Consider the following 15,440-nt stretch of genomic DNA (forward strand, 5'->3'; position numbering starts at 1 on the left):
TACTTCTATCCCTACTTTTGTTCGGTGTTTACATATACTCAATCTTGGCTGTAAAATGCAACTGAACTGAATCTCATTAAAAAAAATCTTCTTAATGCAGCATCACATTGTAAGATATTGAGACATTTTAATAAATATTTATTAATATATTTCACAAATAAAACTAATAGTATTTTTATATCAAAATCAAATAGTACAAATACAGTCTTTCATTTTCATCATTTTTCTCCTTTTTGTCTATTTCATGCTTCATTTGATTTCTTTCAGCTTTCTTTCTATGGTATTATCTTACAACATATTCATTGAATAGAGAGGGATGGGATAGCAATAGGAGTTCTTCATACTTGCAGTTGTGATATGGATTTTACTTTAGTGTGAATTGATTGTTGTTGTGTTTTAACTGTACTTACTGTTTGGGACATTTTCTTCCAGAAATGCTGACAAAGGTGTTGAAGTTTCTTTTCTGGGAACACGCACAGGCCTAAGCCGTGTCAATCTGTTTGTTGGACAAGAACAACGTACTAATCAGTAAGCTTCATCGTCAATTAATGACATCTTACTTTTATCTTATTCTGTTACAGTTCATAAATAACTATAAATATTCAAATGCTTCAGTAAGTAAAAGTACATAATGATTATATTTCAATAAATCCATGTCATAAGTAGTTTTTATATTAGTGGAAGGTTGGTAAAGCATTATAATGTCTTATAGTATTTCTCTGTAAAATTTTGCAATCAGTGAAAGAAGATATTTGTTACAAAGCTGAACATTAGAACTATGGAAATTTTGCATATCGATTCTCACTTCATTGGTATTTTTTTTAATTGCAATTACTGAATATAATTGCACAAGCTTTACATGGCTTTCTTCCAAACATTCTGAAATAACTCCATAGAGGCCGATATCCTGTCACCAAGTCACCCTTTATTTATGCATGCACAGTACATAGGCTCAGACCAGCTAGCTCTGAGCCAGTTCCTAGATGAGTGACAATCTCTGAGATTCCTGTTTATCTCTGTCAGCCAGGATTCCCTGATTGGCTCAGGTTAACAACCCCAATCAGGGATCTCATACTCAAATGAGATCCATATGGCCCTTGTTCTAATCGCTACACATTGTTCTTTAAATTCTGTCCCATATACGTCAACTTTTATTCTGTAGTTAAATGATTGTATCCTTAGTAATGTGAGGTTTTTAAAATACCATTAATTATTACAGGTTTAGCTTATTAAATATATCATGAATATGTTGAGAATGGCCAGAATTTGTGGGAATGGAGCCATCTTACCTTTCAGCTCCAATTATGTTTATGCCATGAATTATACAGTTTAACAATGGCACAGCTGAACAACATCTGGGACGTTGGTGGATGATGAGTAACAATTTGTTTCTTGAACCAATGTGATTTAAAGACGAAGTATTAAATAGAGGAATAACAGAGAAGAATATAGGAGCAATTCAGGTCAAATTAGGTCCAGAAAGAGAAACAAGGAGTGGGAAAGAAAGATTAAACTGAGAGCAACTTAGAAACAAGGGGAGCAGGAAAAGTAAGAAATCTGTAAAAGCACATAATATTTAAATATTTAAGAGCAATTTACTACTTGAAGGAAATACTTCACAGTTTCAATTATTCCTTTAGTGGACTGGATAAACTAATTGACATCACAGAAGCATAAATTTCTTCACTAAAACTGCTGGGAGATTTACACTTGTATCACGATGCGCAAATTATACTCTGTTAATTTGCAGCAAGTTCCCTGTATTTTCAATATTCACTCAAAGAAGACGAATAGTGGTGTTGCATTGTGGCCTGCAGATGTAAATTCCCCCTTTATCATGTAACTGGTACAAAAGATCATAGACTTTTAAGTTCAAATTGCATTCAATGCATTTTGAATACGTGCAGTTTTACATAGGTTTTAAAAGCATCACACTATAAACAGGCTACACCCACAAAATTGCCCTCACCTCCAGGGTAAATTAATTATCACTGAGATTTTCCACTACTGGCACTAGTTTGCAGGCCTTTGAAGAGGCTCCAAAAATTAAGCTGGAATTTTCAAGTGCCACAAGACATGAATAGGTAATTAGAAAAATTTTTGATTTTGTTTTACTATGGAGCAGGAGTCGGTTTAGCTCAGTTGGCTGGATGGCTCGTTTGAGGTACAGAGTAACGCATAGGTTTAGTTCCTGCACTGATTGAGGTTACTATGAAGATTCTCCTTCTCAACCTCTCCCGTCACCTAGCGCATGGTGACCCTCAGGTTAAACCACCACCAGCTGTCTCTCTCTCTCTCTCTCTCTCTAATTTAAGAGCAGCGCTATGGTCTCGTAAGGCTATGGCAACTTTACCTGTACATTGGAGCTGAATATTTTATCTCAATCTAATGAGAAAATTGTTCTTAAAGTCACTTTGAGTAATTTGAACTTGGATTATTTACAGGCACTGAATTGGCACTGTTACAAAATGTTATTTTTTGCAGTAATGTTTTTTTAGCTGCATTAAACAAATAAATCAGAAAATATATTCAGCAAAAGTTTTTTTTTGAAAAAGTGTTTAAAAATGCTGCCCAACTGTGACGGTTCATGATAGATTGGGTATATGTTGTTATGCAAATGAGTTTGAGCAGCAATGTAGGGGAAAGAAAGCAGTTTTTAAATGGGCTCAATTTACTAGATTGGGAAATTCGACTCTATGTTATTTCCAGCAAGTTATGTCAGTTTTGGTCAGCTGAGGTTGAAATACTTCCACTGTCTACCTGAACTCAAATAGAAGAAGAAATATTTCTGTTTATGCTCCGATGTCTTTTAGGATTGGTGTGGATGTTAAGGACGTGAGTAATGTTTAAAAGCTTTAACTCGTGTATTTTTGCAGAAAAGGCCTCCAAAATCTTCAAAATCTGACAGGAGTTAGAAAATTTTTTTCTCCTGGCCCACCATGAATTCTTTCCATGCATTTAGATACTGCTGGGAAGCTCAGGTACCCCCTGTTCCCAGACAAGCTTTGGAGATCCTATCTCACGAATGTCAATACTTAAAGGTTGAAATCTCTTCAGTCGCGACATGAGCTCTGTGTAGATGAGAAGTAACAAAACCACTTGATATTTGTACAGAGGAAAATGCAAAATACTTCAGGCACTGAGCCACATTTGCTTTCACCTTTACATTTTGTGATAGAAAAGACAGAAGCAATTTTATTGATGGTCACAAATGCAGTGGTGCTTGCTGTTTCGGATTCCCAGTACAGAGCAAGTTTTATGTTACAAGGTTACTGCCAGCACGAGTAGTGCTGTTAACACCTTTGTTGTTATTTAAATGAGTTCGAATATGTAAAAAACGTTCTGAACTAAAATGGACAAGGTCATTGCTCCATGTTGTATGAACATCAGCTGTCTTGCTATATGATACAGGGTTGGAGCTAAGGGCAAACATAACCACTGCAATGTTAATTATCCAACTGAAAAGCAGTGACTGTGTGGTAATAGTTTTACTTCTTCTGCATTTCGCACCAAATATTCAGTGCATCCATGTAGAAAAAACAACATCCCCAAATAAAAGATCAACAGCTAAGGCAAATTGCTGGTGAAGGAAATACTAGAAAGGCTAAATTGTATACCCTCAAAATGAGTGGGGGATTTGTGATGTGGAATTAATTTGCACTACTGCCTACTGGTCAGGTCCCATGCTAGTATTGTGCTATTTACTAACTACTGTGATAACTGGGAGCACCAATCGTGCTGTTAAATGGCTCATCCTTCAGCAAGATGCTCAAAATTGGACGTGGTCGTCACAGCTAGTCTGTAACCCTTAAAGAAGAGATTTGGACTGGAGAAAGTGATGCAAGATGTGTACGGAACCATTTGTGACTGCAACAAAACTTGGACAACATTTAAGCTTGAGCTGATTGGTAGCAAGTAACATTCATGCCACACATGTGCCAACCAATAATCATCGCCAACAAAAGATAATTCAAACATTGTCCCTTGACATTCAATTGCATTGCTCTTACTGAATTTCCCACTAACCAAACATCCTGTGGGTTACCATTGACCAGAAATGAATTTGTCCAACAATGTAAGTACTGTGGTTGCAAAAGCAGGTTCAGATAGTGGAAATTCTGCACTGAGCAATTCACCCCCCAACTCCTCAAAATCTGTCCACCCTCTTACATGACACATTTCAGATGTGTGATGGAATACACCTATTTGCTTGAATGGGCATAGCTCCAACAACATTCAATAGGAAGTTCAATGCCATCAAAAATGTAACAGCCTTCTTGATTGGAATCTGAACATTCACTTCCTCTACCACCAATGAACCATGGCAGCAATGTATACAATTGATGAGATTCACAGCAATGACTCACCAGCTCCTTAAACAACACCTTCCAAACCAGTGACCTCTACCACCAAGAAGCAGCAGATACATAGGAATGCCACCAACTACGTGGTCCCCTCCAAACCACACATCATCCTGACTTGGAACTATATTGTCAGTCCTTCACCATGTTATAAAGATGCTGGGCAGACTTATTTCTTGAAGAATTGCAGAGAAAGGAACTTATTTCAGTTTTTTGAATATGCCTGGCTGGTAATTTTCTCTCAACCCTTCTGAAGCTGTTTTGAATAGTCAGAGTCCTAGAAATGTACACCACAGAAACAGACCCTTTGGTCTAATTCGTCCATGCCGACCAGATATCTCACCCCAATCTAGTCCCACCTGCCAGCACCCGGCCCATATCCCTCCAAACCCTTCCTATTTATATACCCATCCAGATGCCTTTTAAATGTTGTAATTATACTAGCTTCTACCACTTCTTCTGGCAGCATCTTCCATACTCGTACCACTCTCTGCGTGAAAATGTTGCCCCTGAGGTCTCTTTTATATTCTTCCCCTCTCAACCTAAACCTATACCCTCTACTTCTGAACTTGCCACCCTGGGAAATGACTTTGTCTATTTATCCTATCCATGCTCCTCATGATTTTATAAACCACTGTAAGATCACCCCTCAGCCTCCGACCCTCCAGGGAAAACAGCCCAGCTTATCCAACCTCTCCCTATAGCTCAACATCCTTGTAAATCTTTACTGAACCTTTTTCAAGTTTCACAACATCTTTCCAATAGGAAGAGACCAGCATTGCATGCAATATTCCAACAGTGGCCTAACCAATGTCCTGTACAGCCACAACATGATCTCCCAACTTCTGTACTCAATATTCTGACCAATAAAAGAAAGCATATCAAATGCCTTCTTCACTATCCTATCTACCTGCGACTCCACTTTCAAGGAGCTATGAACCTGTACTGCAAGGTCTCTTTGTTTAGCAACACTCACTAGGACCTTCCCATTAAGTTTATAAGTCCTGCTAAGATTTGCTTTCTCAAAATGCAGCACCTAGCATTTATATAAATTAAACTCCATCTGCCACTTCTCAGCCCATTGGCCCACCTGATCAAGATCCCATTGTGATCTGAGGTAACTTCCTTTGCTGTCCACTACACCTCAAATTTTGGTGTCATCTGCAAACTTACTAACTATACCTCTTATGCTCACATCCAAATCATTTATATAAACGATGAAAAGTAGTGGACCCAGCATTCTGATCCTTGTGGCACTCCACTGGTTACATGCCTCCAGTGTGAAAAACAGCCCTCCAACACCACCCTTTGTCTTCTACCTTTGAGCCAGGTTTGTCTCCAAATGGCTAGTTCTCCCCATATTCCATGAGATCTAACCTTGCTAACCAGCCTCCCATGGGGAACCTTGTCGAATGCCTTACTGAAGTCCATATCAATCACATCTACCGCAATGCCCTCATCAATCCTCTTTGTTACTTCTTCAAAAAACTCAGTCTAGTGATTGGAGAGGTATTTGTTTTATCTGGTTCAGTAGAAGGAAAACCTGCTAAGAATAAACTGAATTAGAGGAAAACTTACTATGAACAAACTGCCCAGGTGACCTTTCCAATTTCTGAAAAAGAAAGCTTCCACATCAGTTCAGGAACCTATTTGTTCCCTTGAAGGAGTACTTGAAAACATTTCTCAAGATTATATCTCTTTGCAGGACTTCAGCAACAACTGTGTGTGATTACTGATGACCACACATGCCAGAACTTCAGCACAACAAATTTTCAAGCTTTCTGCACTTTATCCTTTATTTTCAAGAATAATCCATTGGTCAGAGATATTTCTTTCTCCAGAAAGCCATTTTGCCCTCTTTTCCTGAAGAATGCATTTGTGTTTTAGGATATTTGTTGTGATACGTATTTGTACTTTTATTTTACTTACTGTGTATGTCAACCAATTAATTGCATCTATATTGAATACGTTTTGTTTAATAATTAACCCTGTTTGTATTTATTAAGAAACATGTATTATGGATCTTTTTGCATAAAACCTGATATAAATGAGGGACTTAATTGGTTATCTTGTTATCTGGGAAAAAAATGTATTTTCATAAGCTGTTATGGAGCATTGGAGTAATGAGACTAGAATGACAGTGCATTATTCCAGCATTAGTCTTATCAACTGTCACTGGGTCAAACTTTCTTACAGTATTTTAGGGTTACCTACACCATATGTACTGCAGCAGATCAAAAAGGCAGCTTATCACCAATTAGGAATGGGCAATAAATTCTGGCCTAGCCAGCAATGCCCACATCCAATGAATAAATAAGGAAAAGATTCTCCATGATTGTGACCTATGAAAGATATAACAATTGCAAACAGATTTCAAGATTTTCTGATGATGCACTGGAGGCCTTGGTCAAGCTTGAGAGGTGTATTACATCCAAGGACTGTCAGGTGACCTCCTGACAATTTGCCAGAAGGCAAGTCACCCAGACAACCAGTCAAAGTGAGGATTGTACATGCTGGACAACCAGTTAACAGTAGGAGTTAAGTCTTAGGACCAGGATATAGTTCAATAACAACAAGTTCAATAACAACAAGTTCAAGTGTCAAGATCAGTAAATGCTTTTTCAAATTCCATATCTGACCATTAGCATCATTAGTCTCAGATATTGCTCAATAACACAATACCACTATCAGTTACTCATCAATAATCTCTATCAGTTAGGTCACATACCTAACTTTCATAGCCTCATCCTCAAACACTACTGTGAGCCTTACATCCACAATTTGTAATTTACATCTAATACCAGATATTCAAAAATGACAGGCACATCACTTGTTTTGAAAGTGGAAGAAAGGGGAATTTGTGGACATTTATATTGGGTGATCTAATCAATGGATTCCCACTCCCTAGTGATACTACTGAGGAGAGGGATCCAGAATTGTGACAAGTTCTCCGACTCCATTAACAATAAAGTGAGGTTGATTTTGCTAAATTAATACCACTGTGACTGACACAGATCTTAAGTTATGACTCAGTGGTTGTAGAGGGCTCAGATTTAGTCAAGTATTCAGTCAGTCGGCAAGTTGCCTGAAAATAGAACTTAGATCTCATATATAGTGTAGCTAAGGTAAATTTTCAGACTCTAACTTTGGTCACCATGTGTTGGTTTCTGCCTATCTGGGATGTATTGTGTATATTCATGGCCATTGATCTTTCTCAGTCATTGATACCATATGTAGAAGGATGGCCACATGACATCTTACTCAGGAAGTCGGCTTAGTCTTGATAAACATTAAGGATTATTGGATATTAATCAATAATTAGTCACAATAAAACTAAGATACATGATTGTCTCTTGAAAGATATTAGGCTCAATTTAACAGCAAGCTCAACTTTCAGCCACTGAAACATTCTCATACAGAATTGGTAATAACCGCAGAATTCAAACAACTCTCTAGAAACTCTGGTTAGGATATTGCTTAGCTCCTCTCAGGCACAGTTCTTTCTCATCATGGTATGGCATTTCAGTTGTTGGTAGGACTTGATCCTGACCTTCTGGTCCAGAGGTAAGGATGCTACAACTGCACCACAAGACACTATAGTCCTTTCTATCCTGATGGGCAGAACTTGAAATAACTCCATACAGGCCAGTATCCCATCAGCAAGTCACCATTTATGTACACGTGAACAGCCCTTGATTTCATACTGCTTCATTCCAATTCAGGTACCAGAGTGTCAGTATGTCTGATACTCAGCCTTTTCCCATGTGTCAGCCTGGGCTCCCTGATTGGACCATGTTAACAGCCCCAAACAAAGAACTCATGTCCAGCTGCTCATCTCATTAAAATCACTACAGAACCAATCTCATCTGTTGGCCCATTCAGGTCCAAACTGCCTTATACAATGAGTTCATTCGTGTGCTGTTTCCGTACAACTGACAATTTTAAATGTGTATTTATTGAGCTTCTGCAATAAGCGTGAAGTATGAACTGCAATTGATAATGAAACATGGCTAGGAAGACTGTTCTATGGTGACCTTTTAAAGCTAATGTATACATTTATAAAGACATTTATATGGCATTGTTCAAGACCTCAGGATATCCCAACATTGCGGTCAATGAGTTACTTTTAAATATTTTAATGTCATGGAGGAAAACTGACAGTCAATTTGCATACAAGAATCCCACAGCCAACAGTATAGTAAAATGAGATACTTTGTTATATGTGAGGAATAAATATTAGCCAGGACACCCGAAATAATTCTTGGGCTCTTCTTTCAAATAATTGCATGGAATCTTTTACATTCACTTGAGATGATAAATGACTGTTCTTAACTTCATAACCAAACGACAACACCTCTGACACAGCAGCATTCACCCATTGTAGCCTTTTGAACATCAACCCCGATCTTGTGATCAAGTTGTTTAGTGTATTCAAGATTGAGATAGACAGATTTTAATCAGTAAGGGTTATCAAAGGTTATGGGGAAAAGACAGGAAAGTGCAGTTATTAATATCAGATTTTATTATGTTCTTATCATTACAATTATCAGGTCAGTCATGATCTGATTGAATGGTCCAATAGATTTGATGGGCTGAATGACCTACTTATGCTCCTATGTAATATGTCCTTAAGTCTCGGGAGAATACATTATTATTTCAGTAGAAACTCCTCAATCAAATCTGTCCTTAGATACAGCCTATTCAAACAGTGCCCCACTTCACATAATGAGATCAGAACTCTTGTTTCTAAATATGGCCTTGTTAAATAATCTAATATTGCTCTGTTCTGTCAGACCCTGGTTCCTTAGATGTGCCTACGCATTGGCCACATTGCTTCCAGCCCAGAGTTATGCTTGCTGCAGGGTATGCTAATTATTTTTCCAGCAAATTGTGGCATGAATCCACCACTGGAGAATTAAGGAGCACAATGGTCTAACTCATAGTGTTTGTCACCAATATCGCTGTTTCTGCAAATTCCAGACCATTGTAACATAAACAGGACAATTTTAACAGTATCAGAGGTGGGAATTTGGATTAGCAGAACTGCTTCCTCTTTTCATTTTGCAATGTAAACATTTTATATGTATTACCTACTGCCAGCCAGTGTGAAAGTGTCACCTATTGTTCCAAGTCCTACAACACCTGGGCTTGGTTAATTGAATTTCCAAAAGCAGGGTTTGCCCCAGATGGTTGCTATTAACCCCAATTAAGTTAACTAGATGCCCAATTAAGTGGATGAGGAGTTGAGGAAAGTTTTTGTGTTCTGTTTCAACAAGGAAGTGGTTGCAATATTGCACCTGGAAATTTGTGGGGTTTTCTTTAAGAAGAGAAAGCACAAGGACCTTTTAAATGTTAACATTGGGAACTCCCCAGCCTTTTCTAATCTGTTTTAAGTGCAAGTACAGAAGTCTTTTCAGATGGGTACAAGTAGTGTAGTGTCTTTTGGTTTACTCTAAAACACTGAATAATCCAATTGATGGATAGAATGGCCTTTCTATATAGGCATAACTTCTTATAATCAGATCATTCACATTCATTTCTCTAGTTTCAGCACTTCAGAATTTTGAATATTTCACCATACTTTTACATCCAATTCTGAAGTAATGCTCTCTTAATCCACATTTTAAAATGTATTTGTGATATAATAGTTTTACAAAGCACTGATTGAATCCATTCCAGTTTGAATTCTATCTAAAATACAAAATGTGGCCTTTAGGTTACATCAGATTAGAATCTCTACTGTATGGAAACAAGCCCTTTGGCCCAACAAATCCGCACCGACTCTTCAAAGAGTAACCAACCTAGAATGAAAAAAATGAGCAGGCTGTACATTTGAACTGTTTTTGTATGATTCTAAATCAAATCCAGCTCATACAAAACATACAAAATAAAATAAAGAATTGTAGACACAGGAATCTGAAACAAGAACAGAACTTGCTGAAAAAATTCAGCAGGTCTGGCAGCATTTGTGGAAAGAAAGCAGAGTTAACATTTCAAATCCAGTGACCCTTCTTCAGAACTGGTAGTAGCTAGACAAAAGTGATTTTATAGCGGAACCTTGATTATCCGAACGAGATGGGCGGGCACTATTTTCTGTTCAATCCGCTCCCCGGTCAGGAGACCAGGCAGCAGCACACCGCGCGCGAGCCCCCATCCACCCGTCTGCCACCCTTACCCCATCCAACACCGCCCCTGCCTGCCCCCCAACCCGATCCACGCCCCTCCCCTCAGTCTGACTCCCCCCCCACAACCCCCAGACCCCCTGGGGCAGCTGGACCGGACACCACATAGTAACACACACACACACACACAACTTTTTATTGCAACCTTTTGATAGGTTCCACCTTTGCCCTGTACAGGACAATGTCGGAGAGATTATCTGGGGGGTTTAGGGTACACCTCTGTGTCGAATTCCAGGGAAAGTGTGGGGGGAGAGAAAGAGTGGGTGGGCATGTCAGTCATTTGAAGACGGTGCCTAGGCTCCCATTGATGTCCAGCACCATGCTCAGCAGCATTTCAATAAGCTGAGTTCACCTTTAATCACTGCAAACAAATTACAAGATCAATGTTGGAAACACGTCTTTGATGTCATGTTTCTACAAAGAAGATCTTGAGATCTTCTTCAGTTAATCCAAAAATTCAGATAATTGATATTTGTGATAATTAAGGTTCGTCTGTATACTGATGACAGGGGTTTGGAGGTGGGGGAGGAGAGCTTGGACAAGGAGAGATGTCACCCAGAGAGAGAACTATAGTTAAGCTCAAAGGGATGGTTGGTAGTATTCCAGGGAGGGACAAAAGCTGATAATGAGGACCATTAGTAGGTGAAAATGGATTGGATATGCTGAAAGCAGGCCATGCTGTGACAGAGTGTGCGAGTTGGTAAAGTTCACAGAGGAAAGTGTTCAGGTTCTAAAATGATTGAGCTTAATGTTGAGTCCAAATGGAAAATGAGATGCTGTTCTTCCAGCTTGTGCTGAGCCTCACTAAAGCACTGCAAAGACTGAGCTTCACTGTTGTCAAAGAGGCTTCACATCTCAAAGCCACTGTATCACTAATGTTGCCTCTCAGCAGGTTATTAATGAGAAAGCAATTATTAAGAGAGGGAAAACTAGGCATGGGAGGACAAGTGAAAATAGAAGGATCATTATGGAAAATCTAGACAGCTAAGGAATGAGGGACATGAGGTGGCGATTGGGAGGGCCTAATGGTAGAAATCAGGAAGGGGCTTCAGAACAAACAAAAGTAGTAATACTGAAATTGAGTGCAGGTTCTAGTTGCCTTTCTGAAAACGTGTTGCTGGAAAAGCGCAGCAGGTCAGGGAGCATCCAAGCAGCAGGAGAGTCGACGTTTCGGGCATGAGCCCTTCTTCAGGCTCATGCCCGAAACATCGACTCTCCTGTTCCTTGGATGCTGCCTGACCTGCTGCGCTTTTCCAGCAACACATTTTCAGCTCTGATCTCCAGCATCAGCAGTCCTCACTTTCTCCTAGTTGCCTTTCTGTCAACTATAATTAATGGTAGATGGTGCAATTCTAACTCATTATAAACTTGCACTTGCAGAAATGTGGTAGTCAGGACAGATGGAGAAGGCGCACTCATGCTGGTACTAATTCCACCATGGTCTGAGTGAATATTGTGAAACAGGTTGTCTGGTCCTTTCTACGTAGAAATTAGCTGTCATATTTCCCACCACTACCAGACTGACTGCATTGTATTATTGCACAGATCTCAGAAAAGTATTAAGCCTTTAAGATATCTATTATGACATTGTGTTGTGTGACACTGGTATAAAAGATACTGTTGAACTATCAGTTAGACATTCAGTTAGTCAGTCAGTTCATCAACTATGAGTTAAATGGAATATATATGTAAACATACGATCAAGAGTGTATATTTAAGTCTGAGATGTATATCTGTGCATGCAGTTAGTTGTTTATAAACTTTTAGATTCCTGTCTCAGTAGAATTTGTGTTAGATGGACTAACATATAGAAAACTGTATCATACAATGATGGCAGAACATGGACATTAGAAGCTAGTCACAACAAATTGGTATCAAAGGTATTTTTAAAATTAGTTCATGAATAGGAGGACATCGCTGATCGAGCCTGTATTTATTACCCATCCCTAGTTACGCAGAGGACAATTGAGGGTCAAGCACATTGCTCTGTATGTGAAGTCACATGTAGATCTAGGAAAGATAGCAGATTTCCTTCCCGAAAGGACATTAGTGAACCAGATAGATTTTTCCTGACAATCATTGATGGTTTTATGGTAATCGTTTGCATACTGGAATTTGTAAAGAATACAAACTTGCACATTAAGGATGGAAAGTAAGCATGTCAACATGGATTGGCCCTCCAATGACATTCTATCAGAATTTCAGGTATTCAAAGAAAGAATGAATCTTCCCCTTATGGATTATTGATAGCTGATAAAGAATGATATTCAAACTTTCTGTTGCTTTTAGAAATGAATAAATAAAAACAATAAAATCCTCTGGTGTTTCCAATGATGATTACAAAAATACTGCTAAAATCTAGGATGAATTTCGGGTAGCTGTGATAAATCTGTCTGCTACTTCTTAAGGCAATAGTTTAACCTGACTGGCAGCTCTCACATTTGGAAGACAAGCCAACATAGTTCTTCCCTCATCTATTCTTACATAACAAACACATGTACATGGTGCATTGTTGGAAAGAAGGGAGAAAATGATATAAGAGTTTGAGTTTGATTTATTGTTGTCATATATAGTAATATTTTGTGTGATATACAGACAAATAGTACCATACAAAATGCATTAGGGTAGCAGAACAGTGTGCAGAATACAGTATTACGGCCACAGACAAAGTGCAGAAAGATAGATCAGAATTAACCTTTGAGAGGTCTATGCATTAGTGTGATAATATTGGGAAAGAAGCTGTTCTTGAATCTGCTCGTATATGCATTCAAACTTTTACATCTTCTGCCCAATGGAAGAAGGAGGAATAGAGTACAATCGAGTTGGGATGGGTCTTTGATTATGTTGTTTACTTTTCTAAGGCAGCAGGAAGTATAAATGGAGCCAATGGATGGAAGGCTGGTTTGCGTGATGGACTGGGCAGTGTTCACAACACTGTGTAATTTGATGTGGTCTTGGGAAGAATAGTTACTATACCATGCTGCGGTGCATCCAGATAGGATGCTTCCTATGGTACATCTATAAAAATTGGTAAGAGTCCTGACAGACATGCAAAATTTCCTAAGGAAATAGAGATGTCATTGTGCTTTCTTGACTGTTGCACCGATGTGGGTGGACTAAGACTGATCGTTGGTGATCATCACTCCCAGGAACCAGACGCTCTCGACCATCTCCACCTCAGCAACATTAATGCAGGCAGGGGCATGCCTTCCACTCTGTTTCCTGAAGTCAATGCCCAGCTCCTTCATTTTGCTGATGTTGAGGGAGAGATTGTTGTTTTTTCACCATGACACTAAATACTCAACCTCTTTCTTGTATTCTGCCTTGTCATTGTTTGAGATCTGACCCACAACAATGGTGTTGTAGGTGAACTTGTAAATGGAATCAGTGTGCAATTTGGCCACACTGTCTTGAGTGTACAAGAAGTTTGGTAGGGGCTGAGTATGCAATATTGCTGGGCACTGGTGCATGATTTTCCTTTGGTACCGGGACAATGGGGGTCTTCTTGAAGCAGGTGGGATTTCAGATTTTACAAGGAGAGGTTAAAGATATCTGCAAATACTCCTGCCAGCCTGCATGCACAGGATCTGAGTCCACAGCCAAAGACTCCATCCGGGCTAGCTGCTTTCCGTGGGTTCACTGCAATGAAAGCCAATCTAATATCTCAGCGGTGACTGTGGGTCCAGGTGCAACCGAGGCTGTTGGTGTAGGTCACATGGTTTCACTGACTTTTCTGTTTAAAGTGAGTGTAGAATGCATTGAGTTTATCAGGTTGGGATATATATTGTTTACCACAATTGTGTTTGACTTTATTTTGTAACCCGCTTTGATGTGTAAACCAAACCTTGTTTGGTTAGTCTGGGTCTCAAGCTTAGTTTGGTATCGCCTCTTGGCATTCCTGGTGGTATTATGAAAGTTGTACCTGAACTTCCTGTATATGTCAGGGTTGTCTGACTTGAAAACCTCAAGCCTGGACTTAAGTAGGGAATGCCTCAGTTCATTCATTGTTTTCAGTTGGGGAACATTCAGATTAACTCCTTTGGCATGCAGACTTCCACTCAGTTAGTAATGAGGTCTGGCATCCTCGATCATGTTGGCCACTGAGTTTTTGAATATGGACCAGTCCATTGACTCTAAGCAGTCCGATAGAAGGCCTTCTGTTGCCTCAGACCAACACTGCACTACTTTCTGTACTGTGCCATCCCGCTTCAAAGTCTGAAGGAGGAGCACAGTGTTGTGGTCTGATTTTCCAAAATTTGATGGAGGATGGAACAGTAGGCATCTTTGATGGTGGCTTAGCAATGGAAAAGGATATATAGACCACTAGTGGTACAGGAGATATGTTGATGGTATTTTGGTAGCATTTTCTTGATGTGGCCTGGTTGAAGTCACTGGGTATGCTGAACAAAGTCTTGAGGTATTCTGTCTAAAGACTGTTTGTAGCTTTGTATGCTTCATCAAGTGCACTCTTTATTTCCACATAAAATGGGGTGTAGACAGTTGTCAGGATAGCAGAGTGGAACTCATGCAGCGGATACTAGAGACCGCACTTTACTCTAAGATATTCTAAGTCCAGGGGGCAGTAGCTTGCAGGGTCGGGGCATCAGTAGGTGTTGATTAGGAGGCAGGTCCGTCACCCATTGCCTTGCCCAAGGATACCGAGCAGTCCATTTGGTGAACTGAGAAATCCTCAGGTTGTAAAACACTGTCAGGTGTAGAAGGAGTGAACCATTGTAAGGCAGAGCACTCAGTGGTCTCTCAATTCCTTTTGGAAGATGAGTCTAGCTTTAATTTAATCCATTTTGTTTTTAATGGTTTGAATGTTTGCCAGGAATATGCTGGGGAGGGAGGACTTGAAACTCCAAAGTTTCAGTCTCACATCTCCAGCGCATCTACC

General features: G+C 39.4%; 1 protein-coding gene across 3 annotated transcripts in view; it reads left to right on the forward strand.

Moving 5' to 3' along the window:
- Positions 1-15,440, forward strand: part of cacna2d3a (calcium channel, voltage-dependent, alpha 2/delta subunit 3a) — a 953,890-nt gene that overhangs the window by 697,539 nt on the left and 240,911 nt on the right. For all 3 annotated transcript variants that reach the window (XM_060835584.1, XM_060835582.1, XM_060835583.1), the window contains one exon: positions 433-528. In XM_060835584.1, coding sequence (XP_060691567.1) covers positions 433-528 — 96 coding nt within the window. The remainder of the gene's footprint in view (positions 1-432; positions 529-15,440) is intronic.

Source organism: Hemiscyllium ocellatum, chromosome 14, assembly GCF_020745735.1.
Source record: "Hemiscyllium ocellatum isolate sHemOce1 chromosome 14, sHemOce1.pat.X.cur, whole genome shotgun sequence".
NCBI lineage: Eukaryota > Metazoa > Chordata > Chondrichthyes > Orectolobiformes > Hemiscylliidae > Hemiscyllium > Hemiscyllium ocellatum.